The sequence below is a fragment of the Natator depressus genome, chromosome 2 (genome assembly GCF_965152275.1).
Source record: "Natator depressus isolate rNatDep1 chromosome 2, rNatDep2.hap1, whole genome shotgun sequence".
In the NCBI taxonomy this organism is placed as follows: domain Eukaryota; kingdom Metazoa; phylum Chordata; order Testudines; family Cheloniidae; genus Natator; species Natator depressus.
In genome coordinates, this window is record NC_134235.1 from 3,759,761 (window position 1) to 3,786,085 (window position 26,325).

General features: G+C 46.2%; 1 protein-coding gene across 5 annotated transcripts in view; it reads right to left on the bottom strand.

Annotated features, from left to right (window-relative positions):
• ARHGAP39 (Rho GTPase activating protein 39) overlaps positions 1-26,325 on the bottom strand; it is a 412,713-nt gene that overhangs the window by 161,232 nt on the left and 225,156 nt on the right. For all 5 annotated transcript variants that reach the window (XM_074943732.1, XM_074943729.1, XM_074943731.1 and 2 more), the window contains one exon: positions 13,453-14,860. In XM_074943732.1, the coding sequence (XP_074799833.1) occupies positions 13,453-14,860 (1,408 nt within the window). The remainder of the gene's footprint in view (positions 1-13,452; positions 14,861-26,325) is intronic.

Consider the following 26,325-nt stretch of genomic DNA (forward strand, 5'->3'; position numbering starts at 1 on the left):
TGGGGGGGCCTGAAGATATACTGCTGAGCAGCTGGCGGAGCAGAGCAGTTTGTGGGACAGCTGGGCAGCTTGCGGGATGGCTGGTGGAGTGGCTGGCAGAGCGGAGAAGTTCGCAGGGCAACTGGAGCGGCTCCCGGATGGCTGGTGGAGTGGAGCAGTTCGCGGGGCAACTGGAGCGGCTCACGGGACGGCTGGTGGTGTGGCTTGCAGTGAAGGCTGCAGCAGAACCCCATGGAGAGGTGGGGCAGTCAGCCTCGGACCATGTAAGGTGCCCCTTAACACCCCCCCATTTCCACCCAGGCTGGGAGGTAAAACTGTGCAGATAAACTTTTGCACTCTGGGGCTGCACTGACCAGAGACAGAGATTTTTGGGTTGCTGGACTCAAGAGACTTTTGGATTGTTGGACTTCTGGGACTTTGGGTGATTTTTGGGTTGCTAGACTCAAGAACCAAAGGGAAAGGACATGGCCCAATTAGCTGGGGTGGGTCTTTGCTCATGGTTTGGTTTATGAACCCTAGTTGTGGTGTTTTCCCAATTTAATGCTGATGTCGTTTACCTCATGTTAAAGATTTTCTGCTACACCGAGACTCTGTTCTTGCGAGAGGGGAAGTATTGCCTCTTTGAGGCGCCCAGGGGTGTGTGTAAGATTTTCCCAGGTCACTGGGTGGGGGCTCGAGCCGGTTTTGCATTGCGTTGTTGAGAGGGAACCCCTATGTAATGAACCCGGCCCTTGCTGCTATCAACTCAGCCTGGCAGAAGGGTTACGTTTATACTACCTGGCTGTGCTTCCTGCATGCTGGAAGGCTGCTGGCCTCTGTGTGCTTCAGGTGAGGCATCTAATACAAGGGTGTTCTTTGTTCACTATCTCTGAAGAGGGAGATGGGAGTGTATCCAAAAATATTTAAGTATTCCCCAACTAGTGCACTAAGAGTGATGGATAACAGATGATGTTACTGCCGCCGGAAAGAACAGCAGCATGCTGTCATTGGCTTAATGGAAGCCAGATCCTGGCCTGATTTACATCCTGCGATTGCACGAGGGAGAAAATTAGAGCATAAGCTAACCTAGTAAAATGACACTGTCACCACAAGACGAAGGTGGGTGCAGACTCAGCTGTCATCAGCAAGAGCATAACAATTGTCACAGGAACAGAGCAAAGGTCCATCCAGTCTGATATGTTGCCTGAGAGGCCAATGCTGAATCCTCGTACGAAGGAAAGTGTAAACATCCTGCTGCCCCCACCCCATAATCCCCCTAATTGTACAATACTGTACCAGGGCTGGGGAGAAAGGAATTCTTCCAGATCCCAGCGTATTCCCTGAAACATGAGGGATGATGGAGTTCCTACCAGTAAAGACACCATTCTCAAACCATATCAAGGAAGGTTCCTCACCTGTAACGGAGGATCTTTGAGATGAGCTCTGCACATTCACACTCCTGGGGTGCAGCCCGAAGAGGTACAACTCCAGCGAGCAGATGCTGTACTCACTCACATGCCTCCCTCACCCCTCCCGGCAGAGAATGTCAAAGCGTCCAAGGGAAGAGTATATAACGGATGTGGAACTGCAGTCAACTTCCTTCCTTCGCCTGGGAGCCTAAGGCCTTTGGTCAGTAGGACTCCGCGGTCGAGGGGCATGGCGGGCAGAGAGTCCGTCTTGAAGAACTCCAGTGACAGGTAAGGATATAGATTATTAAGGCCTTTTAAGAAACTTTTAACCACATCATAAGTAAAAACTGATTTACTCTCCACAGGTACATAGTATTCTGATATGGTAGAGAGGTGAATCTTCACTGAAGATAGTGAAAGACTTGTTCTCTGAAGATACAATAAATATTCTACTATATAATTAATGGGTGCTGTAGCCTATATATGGATCTATCTTATAAATGGTAACCCACAATATTTTTTTTCCATTTATGACTATAATATTTTTATGTGGACTCTTCCCTTGAATTTATCAGTACATTTTGTACCTCTAACAAACAAGACTTTTCTAACAATCCCAGAGTCTTATTCCCCATGCCATTAAACAGAGAGACTAAAGATCTGGGTGAAAGAACGTCCTGGTTGTTGCGTGAACAAGCCCAGTACTACTGTAGAGATTTGATTAACCCTCTGAACAGGTGAAGTAAATCCGGGTACTATTGTTGTCTAGCCCATGTTGGTACCATTAAAATAAAACAAGACAAAGCCAGGATAATTTTATCACTATCTGAATGAGCGGAAATGGGAAAAATGCAAAAATTAGGCCTTGACCCCAGTGTATTAGAAACTCATCTGATATTGAGTCCCTGTCTTTTCTCACTCTTGAGCGAAGTTTCTGACCCTTCCTGTTCCTGCTGGATGCAAAAAGATCTATTCCAGGATTCCCCACAACCTGAAGAGATGTGTTATTACTCGGTCTTTCAAAAGGCCATTTGTGCATCTGAGAGGTTAACCTGCTCAGGTAATCTGCAAGTGTGTTTTGTTGCCCCGGTACATGAATTGCTATTGGGTGACCATTTGTTCTGTACACCAATCTCAAAGATGCCTTGCCTCTACGCACAATCGCGGAGAACGAGCCCCGCCTTGTTTGTTTAAATAAGAGGTCATTGCAATCATCTAGTCCAGGGGTTCTCAAACTGGGGGTCAGGACCCCTAAGGGGGTCATGAGGTTATTACATGGGGGGGTCGCGAGCTGTCAGCCTCCACCCCAAACCCCGCTTTGCCACCAGCTTTTATAATAGTGTTAAATATATTAAAAAGTGTTTTTAATTTATAAGGGGGGGGGTCACACTCAGTGGCTTGCTATGTGAAAGGGGTCACCAGTACACAAGTTTGAGAACCACTGATCTAGTCTGACCTGCTGTATCACAGAGACCATACACTTCTGGCATGTGTGCTGGATGCTGGAAACACTACCATACTTGACAAACACCTTTTAAAACCGGGATTTTTTTATTCTTCAGTTCCGCTATTTGCGAACCAATGATTTACAGCTAACTGAACCGAATACTAAACTATTAACTATCTAATAAGCTAACAATCGAACTATAAAACGATTAATCAACTAATAAGCTACAGATCAGGGAGCATCGCAGAACAGTTCCTCATCCGTTCAGCTGGTTGCAGTTGCCACGCCCCCTTTTATAACCTTGCCCTGGAATGTTCAATGTTCACTGAAGGGAGAGGCGAGGAAGGCACGTGAACGCTCTGACTACTGCTAGCTGAACCAGGCTGAACCAACTGGAGTATCCCATTAGTGGGAATATGCAAAGAACATTCAAAGAAGAACTGTGAAATTCACTAAGTGATTTGCCTCAATATTATCCTGCAGCAGTGAGTCCCACAGTTAACTATATGTGGTGCATAAAAAGTATTTCCTTTTATATTTTTAAATTGGCTGCTTTTTAGAGTTCCTCTTTTCCTTGTGGAATGGGATGGAGAGAAGAAAGAGCACCTAATGGAATCTACAACATATTTCATATATTATACTGTATTTGTAGGTCTCCTCTTTCCAACATATATCATCCCAAATTCCTGATGCTTATAGCTTTTCATTGCTTTGCTCCAGACTACTTCTACAGTATATGTGTTTTGTCTTATAACTGGCAGAGTGATAACCATGTTTTCTTCTCAGTTCAAATATACATTTAATATTGGTTTGAGGTTTTTATTCCTTTCCAAAGTGTTTACACTTTTAACCAATATTTAAACTTCCTCCAGTCCCACCAACTGATCAAGAGAGAATAAAAAAATTAAGATCTCCTGGAGGAAATTACAAGCAGCCAGGAACAGTAACCATGAGACTAAATCATTTCCAAACATGGATAAACCCCTGGAGGCTAATAAACACCCTTGTAGCTTACAGCTGTACATCAGACTTCCATTCCAGCTAGGGGAGTACACAGACACCGGACGAGTTCATAACAAGCTACACACACTATAAATACATGCTCCAGTACATCAGGAGGATCCTCAAGTTGTAAAATGACCACACATGTGAGTATTGCATTTGGAAAACATGGCACAAAGCCAAAGATTATAGGGCAATGAAGGATAGCACCAGAAAAGGACTGAGGCTGTATGTGGGCTGATCCTGCGGAACACAGCCTCCGTGATTTGTTGTGATCACTGGTTTTTATGATGACAAGTATCAGCTCATTGTTTCCTTGTGTTTCCTCCCTCTTTGTTTTATCCACCTGTTGTCTACAGTCTTGTGCTTTGACTGAAAGCTCTTTGGGGCTTGGGATGTATTTTGTATCGTGTCTGGCATAACGGGTCCCTGGCCCCCAGGGGCTACTGCAATATAAACAAACAAACAGATGATGCCCTACAGCAGCAATGTGAGCTTTCAGGACTCTCAATTCTGAGATGGATATAGCCCTTTTCTAGCAGTCACCCTTTCCAGGGCAGGGTCCATCCTGTCACCCAGGCAGTTCTACATGTCTTGTATCCAACAATCTCAAATGTACACAGGGAGAATGGCTAGGATTTAAGGAGGATGGGTAAGGCTGGTCTTTTGATGGTGTGCAGATGGCCTTCAAGGCTGAGGTCAGATACAGTGTGATTGTTTTATATCTGACCTCTGAGTCCTCACCCTAAAGGGAAATCTGCACAACACCTTCAAAAGACAAGCCTGGAAGTTTACATTAATAACTTTGCTAGATACTAAAAATCATGGACTGAATAGAGACACTGGATTTATAGCTTATTTACAACAATCTATAACCCACCTAAACCCTGCCCTCAGCTTTTGTTTCCTTTTCCCTTATGACTAGAGGCGTGTTAACAGGACACTTCATCTTGAATGGTTCCTTGAAATATGTATGAACTACTTATGCTAAATAATCTGTCCCACCTTGTATTTAGCTGTGATCAACCTGAAGAAGTCAGGCTTGAAAACTTGTCTCTCTCACCAACAGAAGTCAGTCCAATAAATGATATTACCTCACCCACCTTGTCTCTCTCATAAACTCTGTCAACTGGTTCCCCTTTATCCACTAGTCCTTCTCTCACACCCCACACCCCCAAATCTGGCTAACTTTGGCTCTGGCTGAGAAGAGAATTTAGCCTTTTAGATCTGACCAATGGTGGTGGAAGCCTCCCCTGGGGGGTTACTGTCTAACTCCTAGTAAATTTACCATTTTCTGGCTCATAATCTTTCAGTACTCATAAGCACAGATCTGCTATCAATGCATCACTTTTATGTGCATATATATATTTGTGTCAGAGGGACGGCTGCTTGAAAACCTGCCAGGGCTAATTCATGACTGAAGCCTGGCTCCTAACATTCCCTGAAGCTCAGTGGCTATTGGCTGCCTCTAGGTTACTCCCCCAATACAGACTGATGGAGGATTCTTGGCAATTCCAGCTTCTTGAAATAAAACTGTGTGGGTTAAGGGCTCCGGGGCCTGGGATGGGAGAGGCAGAGCTACAGTTAGATTAGTGAGATTATTACAGACCTATAACAGCCCTGAGCTGTCAAACCCACAAGGAAACGCTCTCTGCCATTTCACCAGCTATCGCACACCAGATGCCCCGCTACGGTAGCATTGTCAAGGGGAAGCTAAGCACTGTAAGGAGGCAGCTATTTATGTGCGGAATAACAAGGGCACCGTGCAATCTAATTACCACATTGGCAAAGGCACCATATGGAGCTGAGGGACAGGTTGTCAGCGATGCTGGAGCTGGAGGATTTTGAGGCAGTTTTGGTAGCGTATACCCCTCTCCTCCTCTCTCCATGCCTGCTGGGACCAATGTGCCTCCTGCCCCCATCTTTGCACGAGTTTCTGAATGTGATGATGAAGATGTGATTACATATGCTCCACACCAGCAGGCTCAATTCCCCCACAGAACTAATCAATCTCCTCTTCTTTTATGTATTGATATTTCTGTCCCCCCTAATATATACTGTACAAAAAGAATGGGGTTTTTAAACAAGCAGCGAGTTTATCCTTATTGCTTAACTAAATCAAGTGGACAGCAAGTTGCTCAATACGCCACCAATGTCCTTATCACTTAGCAACTTTCATCTCTCCACAAGCACGGAAAACATCTCATTGCTTGGACCTCTGCATTCTAGGTTAGCTTTATCCACGCTGCAGAGCTTACAGCGAACACGGGTCGAGGCTGCCTTGCCGGTTAAGCATAGGAAGTTCCAGATACGCCAGTTCTGAAAATAGTGCAAGCATAAACTTTTTGGACTGGAGGCCTCTCTCCACCTCAGCCAACAGAGGAGAACTGGGGGCTGCTTGGGTTTTCCTTTTAGGGTCTTGACAATGGAGCTCAAAGAAACACATATGGTCCTCAAGAAGTCCACAAGTCTGAGCAGAATTCTTTGTATTCTGCCTGGCCCCGGTACAATAAGCAGAGTGCTGATCACACAGGTGTTTCCAGACACAGGTAAAGTAGCACGGGAACACTGGAGAAATGGTTTAGAGCCACCAGGCCCCTCCTCTACCCCTCCTAGCAGCCTGGCAGGGGTTGGGATGGGAGGGAAACGGGAAGAAGATTCTAGAACACCATGGGCCACAAAATAACCACAGACAAATCCAGCCCTTGCAGTGTTTTCATTGCAACAATAGTATGTGATGATAATGAATTGTGCTGCTGTAATATCATGGCCAAGGCATACCAGTGTCAGGCCATGACTTTTGTGGCTTTCTGTGACTAGACTCACTGACAGCAGCTCTCTGGCTCTCCAAGGTACGCCACACTTGTACAGTAAGTACACACTTACAACTGCTCTGTAAGAACTGATGAATGATGTAGGTGAGGTCATTTGGATGTTTACTGTACAAATGTGGTGGTTTAGTTTAATAGCAAGCTGTAAGGAAAACAAGCAGAAAGAACGGCTCAAGATAAGCCACCCTTCACAGTAAACCCTCAAGGGTTGTTAAGAGACAATGCTATTATACCACCAGACTCCTGCCAAGTTACAGAACTGTTTTTTGTTTTGTTTTTTTTTGACAAGTAGGGTAAACAGCCCTGGAACAGATAAAAGTCCTACCTGGATAAAAATGACTAATCCCTCCCCAGGGAGGTTGCTGCTGAGGAACTGTTTAGGCAGGAAGGGTAGGCTAGGGTAAGATACATGTATATAGACTGTTTGTTGTTTTCAAATCCTTTTTTCCTAAATAGAAAAGGAGTACTTGTGGCACCTTAGAGACTAACAAATTTATTTGAGCATAAGCTTTCGTGAGCTACAGCTCACTTCATCGGATGCATTCAGTGGAAAATACAGTGGGGAGATTCCTAAATATTTTCCTAAATCATGTGTTCTCACTGTTAAGATTAACCAATTCTTTGGTGCCAGGAGGCAGTGGAGTCACTATATTCACCACTGGTCACACACTCCTGAAGGGAAGGACTGCAGGTGCTGCACCCAGTGGTACCTGCTGGGTAAACATGGTCAGTACTCAGGGTACTGTAGTCACACACCTGGTCTGCTATGGGAGAGCTGCACCCCAGGAGAGGTGAAGGCATGAGGTGTGACACCCAGGGTGGCTCAGAGAGAGGGATCAGAGGTGCATCGAGCCCTGTAATCGGAACAGTACTGACCTAGACTATTCATCTCAGCTCGTCCTTCCTCCCCTATTTCCTAGCAGAATGTAGGGCTACAGCTGGAGAACTGCATCTTAGGGGATAGCTACCTATCCTCTTGTCTTCTGCCTTTGCAAGGCAGCAAGGGATTTGTTGAATTAGTAGCAGAGCCTGCACTATCAGAAATGAAAGTGAGAGCCACGCATGGATGATGCAAGGATAATGTCTAGTTAAGGACACATCAGATGATAGCATATTTCATGCATGATCCTGGCATTTGGTGAGTAGGGGAGGCAAAGAAATAGGGAGGCAGAAGGGGCAGCTTGCCCTTCTTGCAAGCCCACTGTGATTGGTCCAGTTATAAAGAGAGGAGACAGTTCATCCAGACACTTTAAGCTGCAAAAGCTTCTTCCAACTTATGGAGAACACCAACAGCACCCGAAAAGGGAAATTCAGCACATCACAGGGCAGGTGAGACCCAGAAAGGACCATCCATCACCTTCCATATAGTACATATTAACCTGTCCTTTTCTCATTGCTGATGGCCCCTCCCAAGGCACTCATTCCATGTGACCACTTAACTGGATGTCTCCAGGGGCCTGGAAATCTGTGCAATCAACTGTGGAGATCCAGATGATTTGAATGATAGACATGCAGGTTGCAGGCTGAGGAAAGGCAGGTTATCTTGGCAGTTGGGTACCTGTGGACGAAGACATGCTATGATCTAAATCTCTCTTTGTTAACAGAAATCTGAGAACTGCTGTAAGATCCAGACACTTAAGAGGTCCCACATAAGTTACTAACCAATCAGTACGCACTTTCTTTTTCCACCTTATAAGGTTGATGCCTGCCTCTAACACGTTAACAGGCATCTGCATGTGGACAGTGGGGTGACTGCACGGGCCTAGGTAGATCTGTGGCCGTGACACTGGGCTGGCTCACTCACCTGTGGTGTGTGCAGTTTGAAAGTGAGACTTAGGCAGCCACCTGCAAAAACATGGCTGTATGTTTCTTACATAACTCTGGCGAAGATTCACTTTCGTTGCTCTGTATTTATTATTGGTTCAGCTGGCTGGAAGTAGAGGCACTTGGATCGATAGATTAGAGAGTTATCTAGTTTTACTGCAGAAACACAGTAGCTCAAGGGAATGAAAATTATATTGGCCCTGGTCTTACCCCTCAGTCCCGGACCAGCAGCCACACTATCTAGTTATATGGTCCCCATGAAAGCGTATAATGATTGCCAAATTGAAGAACCAGTGACAGTTTTTAAAGGTCAATATCTCAAACCACTAAGACACAAACAAGTATTTCACACACTTGGAGACACAATCCAGGTATCTGAAGGATACACCCTTTGGAAAATAGAGCAAGATGGGAATCACAGATATGACTCTCCTTTAAAGTCCTTTATCTCACATCTTGGAAGAGCTAGAAACACTGACAGGACCAGTATAGCTACTATGAGGACCAGTACAATTTTCTGTTCATTGGTGCTAGACATGCTATCAGAAAAATATTTCACCCCCCGTTCTGTAGCCTTCATGGAAATACTGTATTTTATTTTGGAACAATTATCTGAAGATATCCTTATGCTGACAACTGTAACTCTACTGTAGCCAGGACGATTTTTTCTCTTTGACTAGCCATGGTGTCACCTTGGGCACTAGACCTACTGACACCTATGGTTTCTTGGGCTGGAAGGTGGCCTGCAAAGGAAGAGATGAGTGTGTGCCCTTTTCTGCATCTTCACGATGCTTAAGGAGGACTGAAAGAGAGTTTGGAAAAACAAAACAAAGTCCCTTTTGAGTAGTGTTTTTATCTTACTAATATATATGCTGGGAATATTAAATCTAGTCCTTCTGATTTTACAGGAGGTCTCCTTGGAGGACTAGAGAGCTAGAGTGGGAGCTTTCTCAGCTCTTAATTGAAGGAGCAGGGTGTTGAATCTTTAAACAAAAATATTTAATTTTAATATGGAGTTTAACTCAGACAAAACCCTAAGAATATTTGAAAGAGCCTGACTATACTTGGTGCCTGTCCCACAAAGGATCCTATCTGAAGACTTAGGCCCAAAGCCTCAAAGATATTTGAGCTCCTAACTGGGCCTTAGTTCCCTAAAAGCCCCAATGGCTCACGTTTTACTTCGGGGGCATTGAGATAACCCTATTGGTTCTCTAGCCATCTATGGAATCCTCCAGGAAAGACAAGGTAGAGAAGACTTAAGGGCCAGATTTTCAGAAGTGTTCAGCACCTACCTGCTCCCTCTGAGAACACTGGAGTTGGCTGAAATCCTACCCATCTCATTCAAGGATCTAAATGAAAGCAGAACTCTTTTGAAAACCTAGCTAAGTACAGTATTTAGGGGCCCCTATGGCACCCCATGAGTGCTGAGCTCTTTTAGGAAGCTGGCGCCCCATTTCTAGTCCAAACAAACAAGCAGAAAATAGCAGCTCTTGAACACACCTTTTAGGCCCTTCATCATGGATCAAGAAGCAATAAAAAGAGCAGACGACCACAATTTTTCTTCCTTGTAGAAGTGACCTGCAAAGAGATGCTGTCGGGGTGGTGGTGCGCTCAAAGACATGACTCATCATTTCTCTTCAGTCTCTTTGCAAGCCCTATGCATTTATTCAAACAGAGTTTTTCTTCTCTCAGAAGAAAAAGCTTTAATGTTCTTCTTTCTTTACAGACAAATCAGTTGCAGCAGCCCAGCACTCTCAGCAACCCTACAACAAACCAGTGTGCAGGCACAAAGGCAACACACAGCAGTCCTGCTTCCAGCTCCAAAGATCAGCATCAGCAAAAGAAAGGGTTTTCAGAACTATGGAAAATGCTCAGGCAGAAATCTTTTAACAGTTCTAAAAACAGCCAGAAAATACACACTGGCTACAATTAAGTCCACATTTTCCAGCAGCTTTTTCCCTACAAGATGAGAACTTGGGTTGATTTTCAAATTTTTCCCCCAAGGACCAGATAATTCTGGAGGGATTCTTTTAAATGCATCCCCATTATTCTGCCATGAGTGTTTGTATAAGAGCCACATCTAGAGACCCCAGCCTAGGTCTGGGCCTGCTATGGGCTGGGCATTGCACAGACACACAGTGAGAGAACGCCCTTGTCCCAAAGAGCTTACAGTTTACACAGGCAGAGTGGGAAGTATTGTGCCAGTCTTACAGATGGGAACGGAAGGCCAAGGAGGATAAGTGACTTGCCCAAGGTCACACAGGGAGTCTGTGGCTGAGCTGGGAACTGAACCCAGAGTTCTCAGGTGCTACTCATTCTCTCAAAGCTCTATTTCCTTGGATAGATTTTCACAGGACACAATAACCACTCTAACAACCCACTCTAGCAGCCCGTTCAGACTGACCCCCACCCACAAAATCCAAGTCAGCCAGGGTAAACTCCCCAAGCTCCACTCCCGCACACATGAACCTTGGAGTCTGTTCAAAAAACGCACCACCACATCTCCATATCTCTTAACTCAATAACAAGGGGACATTCAGTGAAATTCAGAAGGTGGCACATTCAAAACCAACAAAAAGGAAACATTTTTCCATATGCATAATTAAACTGTGGAACTCAATGCCACATGATGTCATTGTGCCCAAAAACTTAGCAAGATTCAAAAAGGGATTGGATATATATATGCATAGCTAGATTATCCAGAGTTATAGCTAATACCAACACAGTTTTTGGAAGGCATATTAAACTTCCTGCTTTGGAATTTAAGCCAATCTCTGACTATTAGGGATTAAAAGAAAGACCTAACATGGGTGGGCAGGCTACCCCACATCTACCTACTGCAGGGTTTCTTGTACTGTCCTCTGAAGCACTTAGTCCTGACCACTGTCACAGACAGGACACTGGACTACATGGACCTCAGGTCTGATCAAGTGTGGCAAATCCTACAAGGGCTTTGCTGGGCCAGGCGGGACAGTGAGTTGAGGAATGTGCCCTGCCACCAGTCCCTCCTTTTTCAAACTAGGGGGCTATTAGCAACCTGAGAGGTCAAAGCTGCCATGATACCTGCTGGGTAGAGAGATGTCTCAGGTAGCCAGGCCCAGCCTGTTTAGAACTGCATACAGTATGTCAAAGACCAATCCCTTTGATTCTCCCTGGGCACCAGTACCCACTGGCCAGCAAAGACCATTCAGCCCCACTGGGATGTGTTGTCAATTTGAGGCTCCATTTAATAATATAAATTTCCAAAAGGTCTGCAGGTGCAAATGCCGCTGAGGTCACAGTCAGAGTCTAATCTGGAGGTGCCAATGGCACGGATCACTGTAGCCAGGTCCTACATGTGAAAAGACAGGTGCAACCTTCTCGCCACGTGCAGCTGGAAGTAGCGCTCTGACCACAGCAGCTCCCTGAACATTCAGGAACAGCCAAGGATCCAACCCAGCCCTCACAGTAACAGATTGGGGGGTGCACCCAGGTGGGGGAGGAGGCAGATATAGATCTTCACTATTTCTAAGGATAATGCTACTTTGCACTTCCTTAGCACCTGTCATACTAGGTTCTCAAGTGTGTTACAGGGAACAGTGCTGGATGTGTTCTGAATCAGGATTTCCTTTCCTAAATGCTTTATGGTTTCCTTTTACTCTTTATAGAAAGTCTGCCATGAAGATCCTTGTGTCTGGCTCACTAGCACAGTGAAATGGGGTAGTCTCGCTATGACTGTGATCCAGACAGTCTCAGGAGTAGTCATTTAGTGCTAGATCCTGCACCCAGTGAGGTCAATGGCGACTTTTCCACTGGTTTCAGTGGGAGCAGAATCAGCCCCTTGGTCAATTAAAAGCCTTAGGCTTTGCCTTCCTAGCGATGGAGATCTCTGTGCAGAGTGGCTTCCCTCCATCCTTAGAGAACAGTAGGGAGAAGTCTTTGGAAATCCCAAGGAAGCTGTTAAGGCCCATGCTGCAGTCTCCTTGCTAGCAGCCCCTAAGAGGCAGACAGCACTCGTTATTCCCATGTAAACAGTCTTCACCATGCATGCAGCTTCTGGCTGAAGAGCCAAGTGCATTCCCCATTCCTGCCTTCCTTGTCGTGATCTGACAGCAAATTGTACTGCTGGCTTCCCTTTACACTCAATACAAAAATAATCCTCATCATACCGGACACAGGCGGGGAGAATCAATGACTGCGAAGTTCACAGGGCCCTTTTCATTGGCACACCGGCCCCCTGCATGGCAGGAGCGCCAGGGCATGCCCATACATCTCAGGCACAGGGTTATACTTAAAGAAAGTCAATGTGAGCTGAGTGGAGCAGCTGGAGCCTGACAGCCGCTCACTCCCTTCAGTTAATCCTGCTGCAGAGTGACAGCAGGGCTGAGTATTTTACAGGGAAGGAGAAATGGCTCACAAAACCAGAGGCCTTTATTAGCAGTATATAAAGCAGAGCTGAGCATCTTGCAGAGCCAGTGTCTAGGCTAGTCATTCGCATGGCAGCAGCTACTTTTGCATGTGGTTATGTGGGGGTGCCCTGCTGGAGTCCCGAGTGGGCTCTGGCTGTTACATGAACTGTGATCAAACCCTGGGAAAGGATACTCTGAGGAACATCCCTGCATTGACTCCTAAGGATCCACGAGGCTTGACCCCAGGTCAGGACTGAAATCTCTCTGGGCTGACTTTTGCCAGAGTCACGTGTCTTTCACAGGGTATCCATGCAGCACTGTGCTCTGCCACCGCTCGTTTGCACTGACAGGCCTAGCAAAGGCTGTGTTAGATCTGAATCAGGTGCAAACCCTGATGGATACCATGTGGCTATAACACCACGGGAAGTGCTACACGGTGAGTAAATGAGTGTCAGGTAACACTTACACCTTATAGAGTGTGTGGTACGCCAGGAAGCAGTGTGATGCCCAGACCCCACAGTGATGGGCACCTTAGATCAGATAGCCAAACCCTGCCCTGCTGTGCGTATTACCTGAGATGGATGCAGGTAGGGCTCTGGAGAAGCCAGGTTGGTCTGCACAGACACACTCTTCTCCAGCAGGATCTGAGGGAACCCCAGCTTCTCAAAGGTATTCCTCTTCCAGTGCTTGCTCTCCTGCTGTGCCAGGGCCTCATCCTCGCTGAAGGCCCGCACCACGGGGCCAGGCATAGGTAAAGGCAAGGCGCCATCACTCTCATAGCCTGAGCCGTCCTTCTGGGAATCCCAGCTGCTCCGCTGCTTCATGTGGTAGTGAGCCTGCTGCGCCTCCCATGCCAGCCGGGCCTGGGCCAGGAAGGGCTCTGGGAAGCCCCGCGCCGCCTCGGCCTCAATGGATTTGCTCTCTGTGCGGTTCATCTGGGGCCTGTAAGCGCCGGGCATGGGCCTCTCCTCTGCCATCAGCTGCTCGTTGAGCGCCTCCCGATCCCCCGAGCCATCCGTCGAGGAGGTGTTGGGGTCATGGGACAGGGAGGGCTTCCTGCTTTTCCTTTTCCTGGTGCTAGGCGAGTACCCTGTAGAAGACATGGTGTCCTGCTGGCTGGACCATGACATGGAGTCTTCCCCCTGGGAGGCCTGGCTCATGGGCTGGCTGTGTCGGAAGTCAGCCCCTTCCATGCTGCTGTAGTCCCCAGACTTGATCTCCAGGCGCTGGTCCCTCACCAGGCAGGGGCTGTGCTGCAGCGAGTATGAGCCACCTATGGGGTTGGGGGAGTATTTGTGTCGCAGGCCCGTTTTCAGCTTGGGGCTGGAACCGGACTGCTCCACGTAAACCAGCTGTCTTACATACTCCTTGCCTGCAGGGCTGTACTCCAGGCTCATGAACCTCTCAGGGCATTTCTGTTTGGTCAGCACCAGCTGCTGGTAGGGGGAGTTGGGGCCCTGCTTGGGCGACTGCAAGAATGGGTGGGGTTTGCGGATGGGCGATTTCTGCGGGGAGCCCGCCTTGTAGTTCCCGCTGGCTTCATACTGCATGTCCACGGGGGGTTCGTCATAGATGGGGGCCTGGTATTCCATGGGGGGCTCCTCGTACAAGGGGGGCTCATAGGCGTAGCGAGGAGAAGATGGCTGGGATTCACTCGAGTGCTTCCGGTGCTGGGACTGGAGTGGGGAGCAGAATGAATCCCCCCGACCGAGCAGCGGGGAGCAGCTGCCCACGTGGTCAGCCCTTTTCAAGAAGGGAGACTGCTTCCTCTCAGGGAAGAAGACGGAGTTGTCAGTGTCAGGGGCAAATGTCTGCAGGTTGGGGGACTGCTGGCCCCCCGACGGCCTCCGTGAGCGGGTCCCCTGCTGGTTGTCAGTGGTGTAGCCATTGCCCTGGTGCATGAGGAAGCTCGGCTCGCGGTCCGTCACCTTGATCAGCATGCGCTCCTTGGTGCCAGTGTTCCATCGCAGGGAGGATGTCCTGTGCGAGGCAGAGAACACACAAGCCATCGTCAGAAAGGGAGGGACAGGGGGAGTGGGGTGTTTTCATGCAAAGAATAAAGAACATTTGCCTGAGAATTTTTATACTGTGTGTTAGGTTTCCAAAAGATATCCACTTCCACCTCTCAGGGGCACATACACTAGTATAAGCAGGTGGCATCCCCACCCTGCTCCCAACACAGACATACACACTGGAGAACATCCAAATGTAGATCCTTCCAAATATAAACCTCAGCCCAAGCTTCCCGAGTTAAGTTGTTCCCAAAGTTTTTCCCTGCAGGACCTCCTGTGTTTCCACCTAGTTCCTTCTACCTTAGAAACTCTTAACCCTTTTAGTCACCTGAGTTGGAGGCGATAGGAGCCATTTGGTCTGGGAACCCCGGTGAGTTAGCAGAAGAGCTCTGAATTTCTGTGCAGTGTTCTAAGCACCTGGCTCTCCGTCACAATTATTTAACACATATTCCATTTGCACAGAAACAAAGGTGTTCCCAGACGGCAGCCAACCTTACCACACTCCCCCAGCAAGAGTGATGGGCCTAGCTCAGCAGTTGAGACATTAAAGTCAGCCTCTGCCAGATCCTTGAGGGAAGCAAGCTCCTGTCTAACACTCTCCATTGAGATCACTTGGCACTGTTCCCCAGACTGGAAGGAAACCTCTCAACTGCTGCTGGGGCACACGCAGAGAAAGACTCATCTCTCTGCTACAGCACGCATGGCCCACACTGCTTTGGTGGATTTAACGTAACTAGTTCAAGTAAACAGCAACCAAACCAGAATGATATGGAACCATTTTAACCCAAGGAAGGTCACAGATCAAAGGCTTCGGGTGCCCGGACTGGGTTTATAGGTGCCTTGCTCTGGAGAACTGAGCCGCAGGTTGTCAGCCCCTCATGGACGCGACCTGGGGTAGTGATTTTGAATGCCCAACTTGAGACACTTTAAAGGGGCCTGATTCTCAGTGGGCTGGTAGCTTGGCACTTTCTAAACATCAGCCCTAAGGTGTCTCAATGGAGGCAGCCAGATTCACGAGTCACACCTGAAAGCCTTGGCCTGGACCTAGTCTGTCTGTGTGTCTAAAGTACCATGCACGACTGTGGCACTCTATATAATTACATGCAAAAAACTATGGTAAGAATTCAAGTTGTAAAGTCAAGCACTCAGAAGTTACAGAATGACCCCTTGTGTATGCACTTTATGATAGTCTTTAATTATATGATCACGTCCTATGTTGTCCACAAGACCCGTGCCTCATTCAGTGCATAAGACAGAGCTGCTCTAGGAAAAAGTCAAGGCTGTGTAGTGAATGAGACTGTATTCCGTAGGATCCCTGCCTCATTTGTTGAACAAGCTGAAGGGTAGGCAGTGGTCAGCGGGGCTAAGGCAGGCTGCCTGCTTGTCCTGGCACCACGCTGCACCCCAGAAGCGGCCAGCAGGTCCGGCTTCTAGGTGGGGGGGGGAGGCTCCACATGCTGCTCTCGCCCGCAGGCACCGCCCCCGCCCCCAGCTCCCATTGGCTTCAGTTTCATTTACTGGAGAAATTCCTACTGGCACCAACCAGCAAAGTGCTTTAAATCTGTAAAACACAGAGCAGAGCCCCATATTCACTACGCAACACCACCCCTTCTGCCTTCCCAGCACTGTTACAGGTCAATTAAGTGATCCAAAAGGGTTTCCAATCCTTCCACAGAATCTCCCTGAACACCACAGAGCCAGCCTCTGGGCCCCGCCCTGCCCAGCCAAACGAACTAAAAATGTGAAGGAGAATCTTCGCTTTCATTTACTGAGGAAAGCCTTTAGCCCTGGTCCTTATCAAGATCCTCAGAAGAGAAAGCGAGAGATCCTCTTCTCCCCATGCCACCTCCCTACTTTTTATTGTAAAGTGAGTCCAGTAAATTTGAGGCGTCTCTTGAACGACTATCTTGCCACCTTCCCAGTGTTGCCAACTCCCATGATTGTATTGCAAGTCTCTCAGCATTTGGTGCTTTCCATGAAGGAACACCAGATCCTAAAGACATGTGATTAGGCAAAAATCTCAGCTATGACTTAAAACCAAGCAAGCTTCTAGTCCTCATTTGAGGGGAAAAGCTAGGAAGCAAGAATCCTAAGAGCTCAAAATCCAGAAGACAAAATGTAAAGCACCCAGCATTTATTATTTTTAAAAATCATGATTTTTGAGCCAATTGTGACTCTTGGGGGCCTGAGCAGTAATTTGTGAGTGTGAGTCCTAAGGCCAAAGGGGGGATGTGTGCTTATGGTAGGGAGGAATTGGTTCCTTTTCAGGAGGTGGGGTGGGGGAAAGCTTTTGCAGTCCTTCCTCCCCAGCCCCCAAGTTAAATGATAAGGCAGCTTGGCAATGTCGTTACAAAGCATTTCTTGATTTTTTTCCGCCCCAGTACCATAGGGCACCTGCTCCATAACACCAAGGCACAGACACACATAAAAATGATTTAGGACCAACAGCCTTGTTTATCGGGATGGCTGCTTGATGTTTATGGACCCCAATAGACAACTCAAAACGCAGAGAAATCTATTTATGGACATTTTTAAAGCCCTCCTTTCCCTTGGAGAAATATGGCCTCTCATATTGGGCACTGCATGGGGCCACCAGCTTTGCTACTTCAGCCACACTGTCCCATTTGTTTGCAAGGGTACAAGACTCCAGGAGTCCATGAGAGTTTATTGCTTCCTTCCCATCGCACCCAGCTGTTCCTCGTTTCTGAGTTACACCTTCACAAGAGAGCATACCAATAAAAACCCACATATTTACCATGCCAGGGCATCTGGCATTATCATGGCACTTGTATTTCATATACATAGAATGGGAAATGTAAATTCCAGGGTCAATTCAGTTGTCACAGGAGGTCAAAGCTAATTTTTACTATTTTGAAATACAGTATTTAACAAATAGAAACAACTGAAAATGGAGAGTCTAACCAGACCATGAGAGATCAATTCCACAGCAAAACACAACAACGTTCATTCTTGTAGCAGTATTTCCCAGACTCAGTATTGCAGCACAACTCTGGACAATAAACGGCGCAGCCAGTTATGTAAGTAACAGACAGCATGCAGCAAAGGAACTGGGATGTAAGGAATTAAGTCTGGTCACTGTTTGTGGTGAGAGGTGACCGAGCCGACAAACTAGCAAACAGAAGGTATAGAACAGCGCAGTTCCCAGACACAATGCAGAATAAGAGAGGGAACACAAGTGCAGCACTTTCGTCTTCACCAGGTGGGACCATTTCTGGGGCTGTGTTTAGGGTTTTTTCCATTACAAAAAATGCTTCCTATTGTACATACAGAGCACAGACCAGCTTTGGAACTCAGACTCCATTGAAGTCAGTGGATTTACCTCAGATTTACACAGAGGTAAATGAAAGCAGAATCGGGATCCATAGATGCAGATGGTAAGATGTTAATTATTTAGTTCTGCTGATGCTAAAGGTCATTTTTCTGCTACTCTGCTTCACCTACATAGTACTCAGTTTACAATTCTTCCACGGAAAGTTTTCCAACAGGTTACATCATGAGTGCAGGGGACTGGACTAGGAGATCTCTCGAGGTCCCTTCCAGTCCTGCACTCCTATGATTTTATGTAACACTTTATTTCAACCAAGGGAGCTAACTTATGGCACATTATACATTGCACTGGAACGAAAACACAACATATTGCCCCAAACCAGCACGACATTACTTTCTAATGCCTCCTCTATTGGAGGAAGAGCATTGATGTTGACTGAACTGCAAACCAGACTTCAGACACATCAATTCACTGCACAAGATTAACATCCAACACCACACTAACACACAAAATCGAATCAGAAGTAAGCAGGGGAGAGAAATGTGACGGCCCTGCACACGCAATTCTCCCTATCGCTGCAGCTAAACCAATCTGACACTCCTGCTGCTGGGAGGCGACTGCAAAGAGGGCAGCTTTAGAAAGACAAACACTGACGAGGGAATGAAAGAGTAAAAGCACCTAGCTGATGTTTCAGTGGGGATGGCTCAAAGGCATATTTGCGGTAAATAATCACCCTCCTGCATTTTCCCTTTAACATGGCTGTGCACATGCTAATTACAGTGTTGCACTGGAATGGTGGTGTTCAGCCTTGTTGCTGTTGCTACTCTACACCTATGTGATCCAGCGCTGCATCTGGTGCAGTGTCAGAGGACTGGACTGTGGCTGGCAGGGACAAAATTTTTTTCTTCTTTTTTAAATCCTAAAAGAGTTTTAACCTGACACGGGTGCCAGTCCCCATCCAAGGAAATTTCCCTTCCAAGGGCTGAGGTTTGATTGGAATGGTGATGGAGTGCTGGCGTTGTAGAAGGTAGAGGGGGCACTGTGGGAATTTTGTTCTATCGTCTGTACTGAGGATGGCCAAAGCAGTATAGACGCATAGTATGCTGGGACCTGTAGTTTCCACAGGCTGCATCTCTGTAATAAACAACCGCAGTTTCATGTCAATTACATGCTGCCTTCAGCCTACTGGCTAGTTGCCACCACTGCAGCCTTCTCTTGGAGCACTTCCCTGTTAGATGGCAGTGAAGCAGTTAAATAGGTTCAGGTGGTTTCCAGGACCCAAAAAAATATGATTACATTTTTGGTGAGTCCAGACATTTGATAGCATGAGAGAATACACCAATTACTTGTGTGACCATGGCACCAAGGGGTACCACTGTGCTTGGGACTGTGCTAGTTTACAGTAAGATCCACTCCTCTTTGGGGCAGAGACTACAGTCTAATTGCTGCAGCCAGATGGAAGGACAACAGGAACATGGAATTGCTACACAGAACCAAGACCAGTGGGCTCTAGCTAGACCAGTATGCTGTCTCCAATGGCAGCCAGTCCTTCAGAGGAAGTGGCAAGAAAGGTTATTCTGTACTGCCTGGTTGCAGTCTATGCTACTTATAGATAGCGAGTAACACCTTATGCTACCTATTTTATTTGCTCGTTTATTTACATCTCATAATTAAGAAAAATAATTCACTTAATACTGTTACATATTATCCACTATCACCTGCTGCAGTGATTTTACCCACGATGCAGTCAACGCGGGTAACCTAGTGCGATGGAACACGAATAGCTCCAGGGACATCAGATCATCTCAGCAGGAGACTGTATGTTTTGCCAATAAAAGCCCTTCTATTTCAACAGGTGAGTCTTGGTACAACGAGGAGGAGGGAGAAGCTCTTCTTGACTTTTCTTTCCAGAAGAAAACCTGTGTGCAGTGTAGTTGTAGCTGTGTTGGTCCCAGGCCATTAGAGAGACAAGGTGGGTAAGGTCAGATCTTGTATTGGACCTTCTGTTGGTGACAGAGGCAGCAAAAGAGACAAGAAAGAAGAAAAGCTGACAGACTAGGAATCTGGGGGGCAGGCTGTGGGAGGGCCTTGTAGAGCCTTGTCCTGAGCAGGTAGGACTGAGAATTGCTGCATCCTTTTATTGGAGTGTCAGGCAAAGAAACAATCTTTTTCCAGCACAAAAAACTTCGCCTTGGGCCAGCTGCAGTGGTTGTGTTTTGTGTCATGCTGAAGAGGGTTGGGATCTCGTACTCAATTCCTTGCTCTCCAGGCGAGGAAACAGCTGGGACCATCCTGGTAGTTATTTTTCCTGATGGAGAAAGAGCGAATGACGCTTTAGTGGGAGCTCATTCCTGTGCTCATGATGGGGGGGCTACAAGGCCATTTTAGGAAAGCAAGTCAGGCGAGGGGAGGATGATGAGAAAGAGAGAAGGGGAAGGTTTGGGAAGGTGTAATATATAGCTCCATCCTCCTGCTTATGAAACGCAAATTCCAAGTCCTCACGAGCATGAACTCCCACCTCTGGGATGATGTCAAAGTGATGCTGGACAAGGTATGTGCAGGGAAGAGATCTGGCCCCTGCAATTGCACTGAGAAAGAAGGTTTGACCTTCATGAAACCAGACCGGCCTTCAGCTTCCCTGGTAATGCATGTTAAGTTCACTGTAAGTAATGGTTTCAGAGTAGGAGCCGTGTTACTCTGTATCTGCAAAAAGAAAAGGAGTACTTGTGGCACCTTAGAGACTAACAAATTTATTTGAGCATAAGCTTTCGTGAGCTACAGCTCACTTCATTGGATGCATCAAATAAATGTATTAGTTTCTAAGGTGCCAGAAGTACTCCTTTTCTTTTTACTGTAAGTAATGTTTTCCCAGAATAATAAAGAATCCAGCAAAATGCATTTCCAACTTGCAGCTGGAACTCCTGTGATTTACATTCTAGTGGCATGTCCTCAAGTTATCCATTTCAACTCTAATTGGAATTTGCAATGAAATGAACACAGTTTTTCTTTATTAATAATTCATGGACAGAAATAATTATAACCTCAGCTCCACAATATTAACTCTTCAGGACTGTGCCTGAACCCTCCGTCTGTCCACACAGTCCCTCCTGAGCTGCTCAAGCCCTCAGGCCTTCACCTCTTCACTGTTGGGTGCCCAAGGAGCAACAGGAAAGGGATACTAAAGGGAGGAACAACGACACACTCAGAAATTCACAAACAAGGCAGGAGTTTCCCTCTGTGCTGGTGGCAGGATGGCACAGTTCCAGCTCCCAGCCAATCAATCAGCAACATGATGATCCCAACAGGGCTGGGATCCCAGTTCTGCTGCTTCAAGCTGGGGTAGTGCTGAGGGCTTGAGACAGCAGAGATCCCATCAAATAACCTCCCCCCATAGCTGGTGGGGGAACGAAACCGCAGAACTGCCCTCTCTGGCTTCAGCAACAGATAAGATTATATAAATATTGCAGGTCCTGGGCATCTTTGACTCTACCTAGTGCCCTCTATAAAGTGATATGACCACCTGTCTGACCATGTCAAACTAATAAAATAAAAACAACAAAAGTCCCTTAGAATACAGTCAATTTTGACTTGGGAAAGGACCAGCAAGTGCCTCTGTGGAGCACAGGAATCTTCCGGCAGCAGGTTGTTCCATGGGGATACCTGACTTTTGAGAATAGGACAAACCAAAATCTGTTCCTATCAGGGCTGTCAATTAATCACAGTTAACTCGCGCGATTAATCACAATTAAAAACATTTATCGTGATTAATCACAGTTTTAATCGCACTGTTAAACAATAGAATACCAATTGACATTTATTAAATATTTTGGATGTTTTTCTACATTTCCAAAAATATTGATTTCAATTACAACACAGAAGACAAAGAGTCCAGTGCTCACTTTATATTATTTTTATTACAAATATTTGCACTGTAAAAATGATAAACAAAATAAATAGTATTTTTCAATTCATCTCTTTATCATGAAAGTGCAACTTACAAATGTAGATTGTTTTTTGTTACATAACTGCACTCAAAAAACAAAACAATGTAACTTCAGCGCCTACAAGTCCACTCAGTCCTACTTCTTATTCAGCCAATCTCTCAGACAAAAAAGCTTGTTTACATTTACAGGAGTTAATGCTGCCTGCTTCTTATTTACAATGTCACCTGCAAGTGAGAACAGGGGTTCCCATGGCATTTTTGTAGCTGGCATTGCAAGGTATTTACGTGCTAGATATGCTTAACATTTGTATGCCCCTTCACGCTTCAGCCATCATTCCAGAGGACATGCTTCCATGCTGATGACGCTTGTTAAAAAAAATGTGTTAATTAAATTTGAGACTGAACTCCTTGGGGGAGAATTGTATGTCTCCCGCTCTGTGTTTTACATGCATTCTGCCATATATTTCATGTTATAGCTGTCTCAGATGATGAGTCATCATGTTCGCTTTAAGAACACTTTCACTGCTGATCTGACAAAACGCAAAGAAGGTACCAATATGAGATTTCTAAAGATAGCTACAGCATGCAAGCCAAGGTATAAGAATCTGAAGTGCCCTCCAAAATCTGAGAGGGACGAGGTGTGGAGCATGCTTTCAGAAGTCTTAAAAGAGCAACACTCCGATGCGGAAACTACAGAACCCGAACCACCAAAAAAGAAAATCAACCTTCTGCTGGTGGGATCTGACTCAGATGATGAAAATGATCATGCGCCGGTCTGCTGCTCTGGATCATTATTGAGCAGAATCCATCATCAGCATCAATGCATGTCCTCTGGAATGGTGACTGAAGCATGAAGGGACATATGAATCTTTAGAGCATCTGGCACATAAATATCTTGTGACGCTGGCTACAACAGTGCCATGTGAATACCTATTCTCACTTTCAGGTGACATTTTAAACAAGAAGCGGGCAGCATTATCTCCTGCAAATATAAACAAACTTGTTTGTCTTCGAGATTGACTGAACAAGAAGTAGGACCAAGTGGACTTGTAGGCGTTAAAGTTTTACATTGTTTTATTTTTGAATGCAGTTATTTTTTATATATAATTCTACATTTGTAAGTTCAACTTTCATGATAAAGAGATTGCACTACAGTACTTGTATTAGGTGAATTGAAAAATACTATTTCTTTATTTTTACAGTGCAAATATTTATAATAAAAATAAATATAAGGTGAGCACTGTACACTTTGTATTCTGTGTTGTAACTGAAATCAATATATTTGAAAAAGTGGAAAACATCCAAAAATCTTTAAATAAATGGTATTCTATTATTGTTTAACAGTGCAATTAATCACATGATTAATGACAATTAATTTTTTTTAATCGCTCGTCAGCCCTAGTTCCTATCCTTCTCCAAACTGCAGTCAGATACTGCAGGGTCTGGTTTGCAGTTCTGAGCATCTGCAGTTCCTATTGACTTCAACAGGCACCTCTGGAAATCAGAGACTTTCTGGTTGCTAGCAAACTGGGCCAGATTTAAACCATCATCTCTGCTCATAGACTAACCAGGGCTTGTTAACAACTCCCTCTCATTTGTGTCAGGATGTTCTTGTTTGTATCATTGTGGTGCCCGGAGGGTCCAACCCAAGATACCCCAGTGTGCTAGGTGCTGTACAAACACAAAATGAGAGACGGTCCTGGCTTGAGAGAGCTCACAATTTAAATTGACAAGGCAGGAAGGGAAACAGAAGCACAAAGAGGGGAAGTGACTTGCCCAAGGTCAAACAGCAGGTTAGTAGCGGATCCCAGAACAGAACAGAACCCAGATCCCCTGGCTCCCAATCCAGTAGCTAATCCACTGGACCATACAGCCATCTATGCTTAATGGTTACTTCAGAAAAGAACAAACCCCTTCAACGTTTATTTTCCTGTCTCTACCCCCAGCCCTCCTTTTCCCAGCCCCGCTCCTTTTCTCTTTTAAAGAGATTCTCTTGTTTAAACATGCCTAATGGACAGACACCCTCTATCCACAGCACAGACACGGAACAGACGTACCTTCCCCCAGGCTGCCCCACACATAGGCCTCAGCCCTGCCACCCTACTTGTAGGGGTTGAGAAGAGAGTTGAGTCTCCATGGCCCATTCAACCCTTGACCTCTCTGTACGAAAAACAAGTAGAGTTTAGCACCAGTTGTGGCGGTGACTGATGGCGACGCCTGTCCCACCAGGAACTCATCTGAGAACCAGTATAACTCACTGTGCATAAAGCAACAAAGAGCTATCAGACTCTAACAGATTTCTGGTTGCTACTGACTTATGTTGCACTTCTACAGTACCAGTGACCTGGAGGTAGAAGGTTTCAAGTGCCATTCCAAACAGTGATCACCAATGCTCTCCCCAGGAGGTGAATGCTCCCAGCAATGAGCCACTACTGCTCAGATCAGCTCCTACTGGCAAAGGACTCCCCAGTTCCTTTTCAAAGCAGCATGCAGGCTGTCTGCATAGCTGGGGAGCCACAGTGCCTCCACTGATTCCAAAGTGCAGCTACCAGGGGTTAAACTGAAAAAGCTAAGCAAACTCCAAATGTATTTACAACTACAGATTTGATGTGAAATGTCACATTTCAGTTTCACCCATTCAAAGTAATGCCTCTGATCATTCCCTGCTTGCTCCAGGCGCAGCCTTCAATGACATGCCAGGCAGGCTGCAACACTGACAGAATAAGAGCTGGCAACAGCCAACATGCGCTGATGTACAGAACCTCTTCCCTGGCATGTGATTCTTTCAAAGCTCTTAAACACACACATCTTTGTTTATCATTACTGACTCCCCTGCCTTGAAAAAGGAACTGCAGGTACTCTGAAGAACGGGTTGGGAAGCAATTTATTCAGATCTATAGAGAGCCTGTTAGCACCTTTAATTACATTAATACTGTGAAACCTCCCCGTCTCATAGCTCCACATAAAATTAAATTTAAAAAAACCTCTCTGCACTGCTTTCAATAAAACTCGGCTAGGAAGTGGATCCTTGCAGCGTGCCTTGAAGGTCATAAAGGGTATGTCTACACTGTAATTAAAATCCTGCAGCTGGCCCAAGCAGCTGACTCGGGCTAAGGGGGTCGGGTTAAGGGGCTGTTTAACTGCAGTGTAGACATTCGGGCTCAGGTCCCACAAAGAGTCCCAGAACCAGGGCTCCAGCCTGAGCCCAAATGTCTACACTGCAATTAAACAGCCCCTTAGCCTGAGCTCCGCAAGCCCGAGTCAGCTGGCATGGGCCAGCCACAGGATTTTAATTGTAGTGTAGACACAAAATCATAGGTGCAGGATTTGTTGTTTCTAAATCATCCAAGACATATGACATTCCCAAAGACAGCCCCCATGGTGGTAAGAGGACCCCATTTGCTGTCTCCACCTCACTCTAAAAGTTTTCAAGGACACCCCTCACCAACTGAGAAGACTCACAGCAGATCCATTCCATGAGCTTACGATGAAACACATGGTTCTCCAAAACTATTCCATTACTTGGCATGAGCACTGGAGGAGTCCAAGGCATTCAGAGCACATTGGGGCTTACATTGGTGGTCTAGATAATACTTAGTCCTGCCACAAGTGCAGGGGACTGCACTAGACGACCTCTCAAGCTCCCTTCCAGTCCTACAATTCTATGATTTATACCTAGTAATAAATTATGAGACTGGGAGCTGTTAAAGTCGTTTTGGTGACTTACGGCCATATCACCTCCAATCTAACACACTTTAAATACGCAGAACTTTGCCACAAACAGATGTAACGAGCGCACCACACACAGATTACCTGGGTTAGATCGACGGTAGGAGGATTATTTTCCATTAGATAGATCTGTGTATAGATAGTCCAATGGTTGGGAGGGTTCTTCAATCCATCTACCCTTCACTCAGTGCCCCACATTAAAAGTAACATAAGGGGACAATCAGGATGAGGAGCTTGCGTAATTTTTAGAGGCGTAACAATTACCTCCCCGTGTCATAACACCAATGTGTCCCAGCCCAGGGCCATAACAGTGGCAGAGTGGTCCAAATTCATCAATGTCTGTGTAAGGTGGTCGCAGCTCTCTTCCCGTCCATCACGCCTCCTTCGCTACGACAGGGGGGAGAGATAGCTCAGTTGTTTGAGCATTGGCCTGCTAAACCCAAGGTTGTGAGTTCAATCCTTGAGGGGGCCT